Source organism: Taurulus bubalis (assembly GCF_910589615.1).
Source record: "Taurulus bubalis genome assembly, chromosome: 2".
NCBI classification, from domain to species: domain Eukaryota; kingdom Metazoa; phylum Chordata; class Actinopteri; order Perciformes; family Cottidae; genus Taurulus; species Taurulus bubalis.
Window position 1 is genome coordinate 9,891,642 of NC_136590.1, and position 12,998 is coordinate 9,904,639.

At 37.0% G+C, this 12,998-nt stretch overlaps 1 protein-coding gene across 5 annotated transcripts in view; it reads left to right on the forward strand.

Annotated features, from left to right (window-relative positions):
- Positions 1–12,998, forward strand: part of LOC306752063 (calcium-activated potassium channel subunit alpha-1a) — a gene marked incomplete at both ends in the record, with an annotated part of 71,836 nt that overhangs the window by 36,343 nt on the left and 22,495 nt on the right. For all 5 annotated transcript variants that reach the window (XM_079235757.1, XM_079235758.1, XM_079235759.1 and 2 more), the window contains 7 exons: positions 4,821–4,896; positions 5,816–5,891; positions 5,997–6,167; positions 8,074–8,165; positions 11,421–11,531; positions 12,072–12,177; positions 12,270–12,352. In XM_079235757.1, the coding sequence (XP_079091883.1) occupies positions 4,821–4,896; positions 5,816–5,891; positions 5,997–6,167; positions 8,074–8,165; positions 11,421–11,531; positions 12,072–12,177; positions 12,270–12,352 (715 nt within the window). The remainder of the gene's footprint in view (positions 1–4,820; positions 4,897–5,815; positions 5,892–5,996; positions 6,168–8,073; positions 8,166–11,420; positions 11,532–12,071; positions 12,178–12,269; positions 12,353–12,998) is intronic.

Genomic DNA, 12,998 nt, shown 5'->3' on the forward strand with positions numbered 1-12,998 from the left:
ATCGGCTCCATGTCTTTGGCCATGTGTTGTGGGCAGTGGTCATTGTGCTGCAGGTGTCATTCACATGCCCTTCACCTCTCCGGCACAACTCTCCAGCACTCGTTATGAAATCGGGCTGTGATTGTGAAATACTCAAATAGATTAAAAAGACAGGTAATGGGCTTTGTTGGGGCCTTGATCGCTAGAAAAGAAGTCAATCTGCTAAATGTGTGAGACTCATCACTTGGAGAGGTCTGTGAGGAATTACAGGATTACGAAGGATCTCTCTGTGTTTTGCTGCATTGCAGGCTTTATAGCTGCTTTTCCTTCTCCTGTCAACTGAGGAACGAACTCTTCATGTAACCGTCACCAGCATTGAACAGCCTCTACTTTAGAGTCAGTAGACGCCTTGATAGGTAGAGTTGCATAACGTGCATGTGTGTTTTCCCAGGGCTGATCACTGTGAGTGACTTTCGGTGTGAAAACAACAAAACTAGAACTAGCTAGTGCTGGTTGCCAGTGCCATCTAGTGGACATGGGAGAGTATGACAGTATTGCCATGATTTTGTCGTTTTAGATAGCGGGAGCAGTCTAGTATGTCTATATCATTGTTATTATAGTTGTTTCAAACAGTGCTTGTATTGCATGCCCATTGGCTATTGCTCTATTTTAGTGCTCTTTAGTGCTTTTAATTCTTTTCTCATTATGCCTCCACTTCTTTTCTACATAAGTAGGATACAATGCTGTTGTTTGAAAGAAGAAGAAAAAAAAAATCACAAATTAATCTGTCTGACCCATCCCCCACCCCCCTGCAGAGCATCTGTTAGGTCTGTGTGGATTGAACGATGCACTACGAACAAGCCACATGCTTAAAAATACATATAAAGATATACTACATATCAATTTTATTTGCTGGATCAGTGTTGTTTTGGGTTCAAAGACGGTAATAGCTGTGAGGAGAATTCAGCTGCTCAGTGAGATGCTGCTAGTGTTTGCTGAAGTTGTCAGAGATATGATGGAGCATGGACCTACCCATCACTTATTTTAGAAAGAAATTCACACGAGATGGCAATATTTTCTCTACATGATTCTTTTGGCTGCATTGCTCAGAATGCCTGACTCAAACAGTGTGAGCTTTACTGCGATTCTGTTGTTGCTGTTGCATCCTCTTTTGTAAGTGTTTGTGTAGGTGTTGCTCTTTTTGTTATCGGCTCTGCCATGCATTCACGCTGTACAGTTATTCTATTTTATGTACGTCATACGAACCAAACTGCAGCACTTCATTCCATATTCCCAACAGCAAAGATACAAAGCCTTCATGCACACAGTTGGCCGACTACAGATTTGAATGATTAAAAAAGATAATTATTATTCAAATTAACATGAAGCGTGAAAAAATCTAACTTACATTTCCGATGGTTTTTAGAATGAGTTCCAGTGGAAGTACTTTTGTCGGGCTTAATCTCAGTCAATATGTTCAGTGAGCAGTTGGTCGTGGAGGATTAGTGACTGATTTACTGTTTGGTTAAACTGAGGTTAAACAGGTGAGGAGGTCACAGCCAGCTCACAGCATCTGTTTGCAGCTGTCCAACTCCCTCTTCTGACCAAAACTCAATGCTCCCGTCTGAACATTTTGACACACATACACACACACACAGAATGTGCTAATATTCTCTCACACTAACATTGATGCATGCCATGTTTGCAAGTGGGAACATGACACACATGTTAGATGTTGCATAGAAAATGCCTTCATGTTGAAATAATATACAGCAGCTAATAAGCGTTAATAAGAGTTTTTACTCAGGAGTTGAAATTCTGACCTTCTGCAGGTGTGAAATACGAGCAGCACATTTATCTCTGACAGTGAAAATAGTCCACGTTTTCTAAATTTAATGAGGTAAACAGAACATAACTCATCCAGATAAGATGTGCATGTCTTGAGGGCCACATGTTGCAGCTTCTTTCTCTGGAGCTGATAGTAAAACACTGAGAGGCTTTTGCATACAAATTTCCACTGGAACTAAATGTCCTCTAATGCAAACACTCTAAAGCAGTGGGTCCTAACTTTAGGGGCACAACCCCTCTCTTAGAGGTCTGTACATTTCTAGATTTTACTCAAGATAATAATCATTTGATTCAGGGGAAAAAAGTGAGAAATAGTTCTAGTTGTTTGTGCAATGCTCCATATTAGTCCAAGTTAATATTTATTCACTGTAGACACATTTCTCTTTTTTCCTCATGTTTTTGTTTTTTATGTTTACCACTGAAATCAAAGCAATATTTCTGCAGATGTATAAAGTAGGTCTTTAAAAAATGTAAATCGAATTTTAAGTAAAACATTTTTAAGTGAAGCAAAATGATCTAATAAACAGCAGGAAAAAGCAAAGTGAAGTCCAAAAAGAGTAGCATAATGTTTTGTAGATCTGTTTAATCAGATTAATGTTGTGACCCTTTTGAGGGTCCCGACCTCCAGGTTGGAAACCTCTGCTCTTGGCTGTGCCAGCGATCCAGTGGAATTACAATGCCAATTGAACACCGTCTCAAATGTAACTATATTTAGTACAAAATTACACTTTTCCACAAATCTTTATATGAATTAACATTCATAATGTAGTTAGTTATTTTATAAGAAATTATAGGAAACTATAAGACCTGTGAAATAAGGCATTTGCTTTTTCTGTGCTTTTTTCTTGAGAAATACTGAATATGAATCTATTTAACTTTTATACTCCTCATTGTGAAATTATTTAGGGCAGATGCTGAAGTGACACATATTTCAAACTGTTCAGATTAAGTGGATTTTGCAGATTTAGATTTCTGTCAGCTGTTGTGTTTTTCCTGTTTGCAGGGATATTTTTCATGCTGCGCATTTAGATTTAACGTCAACTACAATGGCGGTTATTACATCAGCTGTGATTAATTTAGGGATTATTGCAGAATCACTAAATCCATAGAAAAACACAATGATTGCCAAAGCTTGTCTTTTTTTTTTTTCTTCCATACACAGCTTTACTGGTCATTCACATGACTTGTTTCCTGCTATAAAGGCGAGACATGCTGTTCTTGTCCAAGATTAGAGAATGGAATTTGGTTTGTCCAGAGCAGTTGCCGGGTTATTGGGATGAGATGTAGGTTACATTGTGAAGCCAGCTGATGGACAGACTCACTGCCTGGCCTCTTCCTTTCCCTGGATGAATCCTAAAGGAGCTTACACTCTAATATCCTGATGGCAAATGGGTTTGCTTTAAGCTCGATGAATGCGCTCGATCACAGAGAGGATGCTGTGAATGTCTGAGGTGAAATCAAAAAGGCTTCTTCGAAAAAGAGTCCTTTTCTGACGCCAACCTGTTCGGTGGAAATATCATGATATCAAGCACACAATTCTTTTTGTGTTTTTTCTCTCTTTTTGGAGGAGGATCATATTTTTTCCGACATGATAGCTGGCAAGGTGGATGCAGAATTGTGAAGGTGTGGATGTGAAGAACATTTTAGGACTTGACGTTCGCCGAGCGAAAGTAACTTCCAGACATGATTCCCACTAAGATGTTAGTGTACAGGGTGCCCGATGGAGGCACGCAATCTCAGACGGTTTCTAACACAAGAAGGCGCAAGAAATCAACCGGGGAGCTCTTCCAGAATGGCTACAGGGTCAGGATGATCCGCGGGCATGTCAGCGAGAAAGAGGACCAGGACAGCATCTGCTACAGCCTGGGTTCATGCTTCCATGTAATCTCCTACTGGGGTAAGACCTGCAGGACGTGGGAACGAGGGGAATCTCCACTAAAGCTGAAGGCTGGCGTGTCCAGAGGTCTTTGGGCTCCAGCTGGAGCAGGTTCAGGTTCAGGATTTGCTCTGTATTATGTTCCCCATCTGGCAAACGCTCTCTTGAAATGAGAAATGAGCTTTTGGCAAGCCCCACCACGGTGCACGTCATTTCATAAAAATAATATTTATTTATATTTTGTCTGGCTGAATGTTTGCATGTAACGTCTTTTATTTGTGTCATTTAGCCTTGACACAAATTTATTCCAAGCAGGGAAATTAACTCACTCTTGGCTGAAGTGGCTTTCATTTGTTCATGCAGCACTGCGGTGGATTGTAATTTTTGTTTTTCAATCTGAGTCGGATCTATAAATCATTTGGCTTTTAAACTCAGGTTTTAAGTTTCTGTCAGCAGGTAGCTTACTGCAATGCACCTTAATGATGACACATACACAGTACAAATGTGTTCTCTTGCTTTATCAGATGTGTTTTTATGAAGATTTGGGATTTCTGTGTCGAGGCGACAGTAAACAAGTTATGTATAATAGCTTGAATGATGTATATAATACAGTCGATCAGTAATCATGTCGAGAAGCTCAGGCTGGTGTTGTTTTGCTGTCCTTGAACTCTTGGCAAAGCTATTTTTTATTCTTCTTATATATATCCTCAAATTTAGGATTTGACGTCACGTCTGTTTAATCATTGAGTTTGACGCGACGGTGTCCACCTGTCTCTAATCCACATTTAGCATTTCATACGGCAGGAGTGAAATGTGTAGCAGGTAGACGCCGGAGATTAAAACAGACTGTGGTGAGTTGGTGAAGAGATACCTGGGATGTTGCGCTCGTTTAAATTTTCCTCCACATATTCTTTTATTATGCAGTGAGGCTCAGTTTTTGCTTGATCCGTTGGAGTTTATCTATTTTTTTTTATCAATATGAATCCAATGAAGTTGATAAACATGAAGGAAGGTATGAAAGCTACGGTCGTGTTGTTGCACAGTCAAAATGCTTCTGATGTTGTTTCCATTGTTATTATTCATCTCTGATAACTTCTTTATGGTCTTTTCCCCACAGGCTTGAGGTTTTTAAGGGCGTTAAGGTTGATACAGTTCTCAGAAATTTTACAGTTTTTGAATATACTAAAGACAAGGTAAGTGTATTAATATCCTATCTCTGCCAATGTGTCAAACTGTTTGTAATGTTTAAACCTGTTAATGTGTGGGCTTTGCATGTAAAGTGCGATCTTCTTTTGCAGCTGTAAGCATGAATGTTATTGTATTTTCAAAGAAAAGAAATACGCCTTTATGCAATAATGTCTTGCCTGAAGCAAAAGTAACGTGAGCGCTTGCTTTGCTTTTTTCATTTGATCCAGTACACATTAACATTACGTTTACTCCTCAGTCCTGCAGTCATGAACAGTGTGATGGAGTCTTGAATCAAACAACACTCTGTTTGTCTCCACGATTCTTAGTGTTAAAGCTTTTTGCACAGATGTCAGGAAGAGCTTATGCCGCAACAAACTGTTTTAGAATAATCTCCTCTCTCATTCACTCAGAGAAGGTAAAGACAGAACACACAAAGTAGGAGAGGATAGAGGTCCCGCAAGGACTATTTCCACTGTTTCTCTCATTCACAAATATTACATACACAGGGAGGAGAGCATTACATTTCCATGTATCATATATTTTAATAGGATGGTATAAAACTATCACTATCATAACAAATATATTGCAAATGTTAGTTTGCAATGTGATTTAATACATTTTAATTGAAACTAATTAAAATAAATTTAATTAAATGCAACAGCTGTAATGATTTTTTGAATTTGTGCAGCATGTTATATTATGTTGTTTAGATCACATGTTTTCTATTTCTAAGTATTAAATGTTATATAATAATTACATCTGTTGATCATTTTTAGCAGTTTCTCACTGTAGCTTCTCTCTTCTATTATTACGGATTAACTTCCAATCTATGACTTGTTTTGACATCTTGGACTAGTTTCGTGATACCAATGTAATAACTAATCATTCCAACTTGTATGTTGTTGTTTGAATGTTTTTTTTTAGCAACTCAATAAAGCTGGTGAACCTGTGTTCAATCTTCATAAGCACATGGCTGACTGCAGCAGGATTCATTCATTTGGTGAGTTAGTGGGAGCCAGTCTGTGAAAGTATGCTGGAATTGCAAATGGATGCTAATACTGTTGTGTTTTCCTGGTTGTTGAACAAATCTCGACCTCTGTTCCAGGTGGAAAATTCAGGGGATCCTTGGGAAAACTTCAAAAATTCCCAGGCACTTTCCTACTGGGAATGTGTCTACTTACTCATGGTCACTATGTCCACTGTTGGCTACGGAGACGTTTATGCAAAAACCACCCTGGGCCGCCTGTTTATGGTCTTCTTCATCCTCGGTGGTTTGGTAAAAAGCTCTCTCATTACTTCCCGCTTAATATCTTCCATGCAACCAATCATCACAGCCCGCCGGGTGTTAACAAACGCCGGGACGCTCTCAACTTAGGACGTCCCGCACCTGTTGTTTACACTGAGGTGTTTTTGTGGCTCACCACTTCCCCACAATATGTTGCACGTCATGCATTGTATGAGTTGTCTTCAGTACTGCAGCATTTATTCAGGTATAATGCTGACCATTTTGTTCTGTTATTTATATTCATTTCTATATGACGTGGAATATTGGAGATTTTGCATCTGTTATTAACTGTAAAAGTACTGCGGTTTCAGGTGCTCCCCCTCCCCCTCCCCATTTCCAACAAACACAATGACACAGGGAGGATTTGTAATAGCCTAGCTTGACGGATGTAGCGACATTATGGCTGCAGAAATGGTTAAAGACATTTTCAGGGGTAAAATGCATGAAGCTGAGATTTTACAGAAAAATCCTAAAATGATTAAACGCATTCTAAATCTTACAAAAACCTCCTTTGTGGGATTAGAACGAGTGAGTTACCTGATCAAGAAAGTAGCAAAAGATTATTTAGAGGAAACCATTATCCGGATCATAAAGTATTATACAGGAGTGGATTAAACGGCTTGGTCACCCACTGTAATATGGGTAGAGTTGAGTCTTAAAGGGGGTTGAGTGACATTGTATATGTAAGGAAAGACAAAATTAACTTTCACTCAATACATTTCACACTCAAAGTAATCTAATATTATCTTTCAGGCAAGAACAGTTGGAACTCTTTGATTCTGACAGTCGGTTCAAAGTCATAGTGTGAAGTCAGAATTATATTTAATATTCTAGTGAAGATCCAAGTTTCAAAACATACCAAATATGTCAGGTGGAATTATGTTTAGAATTACGCAAAATGTGTCAATTTTCCAATCTGATGGACCAGTACAGTCATACAGTGTTTCAGGTTTGAATATTAACCTCAGTCTTAACATCATGCAGCTTAAATCAAGAGCTCATGATGATATTGATACAAAATATGTATGTTACTGTCAGACAGCTTGTCAAGTCAAGCTTGCAATGACATGATTTTACCAAACATAAAGAAGCTCAAAGGGGAAATTAAAGGACATTTTTGTTTGTTTCTCATATTTTATTTTCATGATAAGTATTGCAAATTAACTAAAAGAGGATATTTTTTACTCATAAACACAAAAACAAAGACAGAAAAAAACCGATATGTTTTTGGAGCACCTCATTCTTGACATTCAATTTAAACATGTATATTATTTATAAATGCATGCTCATGAACTGTAATGAAATAGATGCATTCAGAGTTATTATTTTGCTCTCTAGTTAAATCTGTGAAATTGTACGTGTGCCCCTTTTGCACTCTTTTTTTAACTTGTAAAATAATAATAACTAAATTTATTGATGCATCCAAGCAGTGTAGAGCCTCAGAGTTAACGTCTGCCATCCATCCGGCAGTGCTATCCAAATCAACCTGACGTGTGTTTGTTGGACGAAACATGGCACATAAGGCTTTTTCTTAACAATTTCTATTTTTCTATCGCAGATTGACATACCGCTCATCAGCTGTCATTTTTCTACTTTACTCTTCCAATATCCGTAAATATTGGCCTTATAATTTCCTTTTTCATTTTCATACTTTTCTTAATATTTGAAATTAAACTGTCTTATAACTTATAAAGGCTACATTCAGAAGACTAATTTAAATGAACTTTTTTTAAATTTTCTTTCTCCTTTTTAATGTTAACGGATATCTAATACTTCTACACCCACAGTAGTTTTCCCCTTCTAGTCAGGTTTCTTAAAAAATAAATAAATAGAGGACCTGCTCTTCTTTGCCTATCTTTTTTTTAGTCTCTTCTTCTGTCTCTTATCTTCTCCTTAGGCCATGTTTGCGAGCTACGTCCCTGAAATCATAGAGTTAATAGGAAACCGCAAGAAATATGGTGGTTCCTATAGTGCGGTTAATGGGAGAAAGTAAGTATTCAAGGAGGCTCTACTGCCTCTGCCGCAGTAGAACCTTCTCTGCATGCCTTTTTCTTTTTCTTTTTCATGCATGTAGGCCATGTTTGCTCGCTACGTGCCAGAAATTGCTGCTCTCATCCTTAATCGGAAGAAATATGGAGGGAGTTATAACTCGACCAGAGGCAGAAAGTAAGTCAAACAAATGGAAAAACAGCAAACATTTAATGGTGTGGTTTTGTGTGACTTAATTGGCCCTCTCATAAAGAGGTGACATACTCAGACTTTTGCTTTAACAGACGTCAAGAAACAGTAATTTGAGATGTAATAATCTCTATTAGCACTAAAGTCACACTGACTGAAGAACTTGGCCATGATTAATGTGTAGAGTTTATTGTACTGTATTGCTGCTGCTTTCATATCTGTGCAAGCTATCATTGCTGCTTGTCATAAATTAATGTCTGATTTTATGCTGCAAAATACCTATCGCAACACATTTTGTTAGTTAATGAATTCTAAAAATGTAATTTTCTTAAAAGAAAAAGTGAAACAAATCTGGTAGCACTGGACCATTTTGAGTATTTCTTTTTTTTTATCACAATCAACCTATCAGTATGTTGAAAATGTGATGGACTTAATGAAATTATTATTACTCTTATTAGAAAGTAGATAACTTTGCTTCCAGATTGATTCTTTTTCACTTGTTTTCAGAAAATAAGACTTTGAGAGCTCAAAAACTGACAAAAGTGACTTTGCTGCGTGGTCATGCACATGTACGGTGTCGTGCTTAAAGATGGCACATGTTGGATTTTCTCTTTGATTCCCTGTGAATAATAGTGAAAATGTATAAGCAAGTATTGAATTGAGCATGTTTTATCGCTTTTGAATGTAACTTTGAATTTGTTTCTTCTTTTAAATATAGTCTTGCTTTAGAATTTAGTAATTGTTGCTCTGGTTACATTTGGTTTTCTAAAACTTGAGCAGTTATTTAATACATTTTTAACCAGAACTGTTTGTAGTATCCTGTGATATGATTTTAACAGACAGCTGCCAGCCAATCAGAAACATACCTGATCAATGGCCATCGTGTAACATTGATTCATAACTGCAGTTATTTCAACAGCATCCCCCATTATTCTGCATAAATTACCACCCAGTTGGCAGGTTCATACTTCATGAACCGTGAATTATTGAGAGAAAATCCTACATGTTTTGTGACGTTTCACTTGTAATAAGGCTGCGTATTGTCAGTGTTTGTGTTTGTGATATACACTGTTTGATTTTGTTCACCCATCTCTCTGTTCATCCACCCAAACTAAAATTTGTACATCAGATGCATTGTCTAAATAAGATTAAATTATATAACTGATCAAAGTAAAATAAGCATGGATAGACAGCCTTACTAATAGGCTTCTCTCACTAATCAACAGTATAGAGTTGCTTTTGAGATGAATCTGTTCACTGTTATAATAAATAATAATGTATTTATACCAGAGTCTTTAAATAAATGTGAAAAAAGGTTATATTTAAAGACAAAGCCTTCAAGACAATAATGCTAATATGACAACATTATAAAGTTGATAAACCCAAGCTTACCTGAGTTCAGTATGTATTTAATATTTATTTAAATGATCAAACTCATACATCCATTCCTGTATGCCATTGCTTGCTTCATGCTGACTTTTTGGAATTTTGTTTTCTTGTTCTTGAAAAACTTGTCTTGCTATGCTTGTCTACTTGTCACGCTTTGCTTCTGAATATTCTTGGCCTTTATCTTCAGTCTGACCTACACCCTCAGGACTAAATGAAATCCATCTTGAGTTTACAGGAATAGTTAGAGAGTTAGATGATGAGAACCATATTACTCTCATGTCCTTTATGATACACATGAAGCTAGAGCCAGGGGGCAATTAGCTTAGCTTAGCATGCAACTCCCAGTAATACTATTTTACATGCATGTTTATGTATGATTTAAAGAAAAGTGTTAATTAAATATCTTTAGAGGTAGTGGTTTGTGTATTTTAGCTGTTTCAGCTAATCACCTCCTGGCTCCAGCGTCATATTTAAAACAAAGACACGAGAGTGGCATCAATCTTCTCGTCTAACTCTCGGCAAAAAAAAGTATTTTTCCAAAATGTCAAACTATTCCTTTAACATATACACTTTTGTGTCCCAAGCTTTGCAGCTGTTTCTAAAGATAGTGAGATTCTGCTGGATGCCTCCAAACAAAATATGGCTTTTTGTAGCATGCGTTTGGTACTTGTGCTCGTTCACTTAGTTTTGAAGAAGCCAGACTTGGTTTTGGAAACTCTCTTAAACCAAATCTTTACTTCTTTTGTTTTGAAAAAAAAATCATTATTCGAGCTTCGTAAGTCATTTTTGTGTATCTTGTACGACTTTGTATTCATTATTTTTGATCTAATTTCTTACTTATTGGTAAATTGAACATTTTAATCAAATTTGAGATGATGAGTTGAAGCAAACAATCAGCTTGTTTGCTTCAACTCATAGTCAACTGAACTCAACTGAAATTGAGAAGAAATCAGTACACGTAGTTTTTATACCTGTGTTATTTTAGACTTCTTACATTTTAATGCACTTTGCATTACATATTAATTCATCATTATTTCCTTCTGTTTTCTTCTTCATTTGTACTTGTTGTCATCGGCATCATATAACATCCTCTTGACTATTTTCCTCTATTACTATTTTATGACTATTTTACAAATTAGTTGATCAAGTGGTGCCAAAAGCAACAATGATTCTGATACATTGTTTAACATTAAAACCACAACGAATCAATGCAGTACAGTGAGTAAACATCTGAAAATATTTTCTAAATAATTCATAAAGAGAAATATAATATAGACATCCTTATATAAAGCATCCGTGATGTGTGGGAATCGAGATAAACTGTGTGCTGATTTCATTATCTCCATCTAAGTAAACTCTGATCCTCTATAATCTGATACTGAAATCCACAGCGCTCTTTGACCTGTTCATTCAGTTCTCACTCGTCACGACATCAAACATCCCTCCTGTAACATAGTTTTTATTATTTCAAATAAATCACCTACAAAACAGTACTGATTACTTTTCCATTACATCTCTCTCGTCTCAGATTTACCTTTTGATTCCAGGACAAGGATGAAGATGAAACAACGATTTGTGTGTGTCCGTGTGTGTGCTCGAGTGTGTGTGTTTTTTATTTTTTGACTTTTAATCCGACTGCATTTTAGTTTCATTATCATTCTGCACCTCCTCTTCCAGGCACATCGTGGTCTGTGGTCATATTACACTTGAGAGCGTGTCCAACTTTCTAAAAGACTTCCTACACAAGGACAGGGATGATGTCAATGTAGAAATTGTTTTTCTCCATAAGTAAGTACAAAGTATATAGTACACAACTACGGAGACCCGGAAGGGACATGGAGGTGGGACAAATAAAAAGGTTTTATTTTTTATTTTGTATTCAGGGGCCCCATGACAGCTACACTAGCTTGAAAAATACGTATATGGGGGACTAAATGTAACAAGCATACTGTTTATCAGACTACAAATTAAATTAGAATTAGCTAGCTGTGCACCCTGCAGGCCATCCTCCTCACGTCCTGTTACTCGGAGACTACTTCACCGGGAGGAAAATGGCAGGAGATGGACCCTCAGTTGTAGCAACTTGACCTGAATTTATTCTATTTATCAAAATAATAATATTAACCTGAATAAAAAACGTTTGCAATATCCAGCAAAAGTATATATTTTTTCCCTCAATCTTTGATATTTGTATTTTTCCCTCCATGTCCTGTTCTGAGTCTCTGTACAAAGCAGCATATCTAAGACTCAAGAAAAAAAACAATCTATTCTGGAGAATATAAATAATGTTCCTCCTCAAATGTAAGAGTTTCTCCTTTATTCTGTCAGTATTTCCCCTAATCTTGAGCTGGAAGCCTTGTTCAAGCGCCACTTCACTCAAGTGGAGTTTTACCAAGGATCCGTCCTGAACCCACACGACCTGGCCAGAGTTAAGGTAACTGTCAGTGTTGCCTATAAAGTCTATTCTTAAGGTTATTGACTAGTTGGATAACATTATCTGTTTGCCGTGTGTGATTTTGTTTCCAGATCGAATCAGCTGATGCTTGTTTGATCTTAGCCAACAAATACTGTGCTGACCCCGATGCTGAGGATGCATCCAACATCATGAGGTAAAACAGAGCAGCTTCTCCGAGATTTACACTTTTTCTGTATATCCTGTGACCAGTTTTGATGTGGAAGAAGTGAAATCGGTAAAAGTTCAAGCACAAATTAGAATGAGGAAACTATATTTTAGGTCTTGTCAAGTGGTGATATGTGAATACAAACCGTTTCAGAATTGATTTTGTGAAGGAAATAATCACGAAGAACAACTTTAGTTCCTGGAAAGACTGTTTATTAAAAAATATGCACTGTTATTTAGATACAACACAAAAAGCTTAATAGATAATTGCATTAAGGGTTTATCTATTCAGCTTGTAGAAGTCCAAAATTCATAAAGATATCATAGGTGCTTTCTAAAATTGTTTAATAATCTAGACTCCAATTAGGAGCCCTATGTATTTGGAAAAGCAGACACACCAGACTGGGATATATGAAATGTTATCATACTTCTGAAAGTGAATGCCGAGGTATTCCCACTTCTTCCTGGATGTTAATTGTGAGTGTAAGTGAGCGTATCGGAGACTCTCTGCATGAACAAACTCCTGGTGCTCACTTTACCTTTTGGAAACGTATCAAGAACTCTGAGATAAAACATGGATCTGTTACAAAAAGCACAACTGTCTTCTATCAGAAGAGACAACCAGCTGTTTTGTC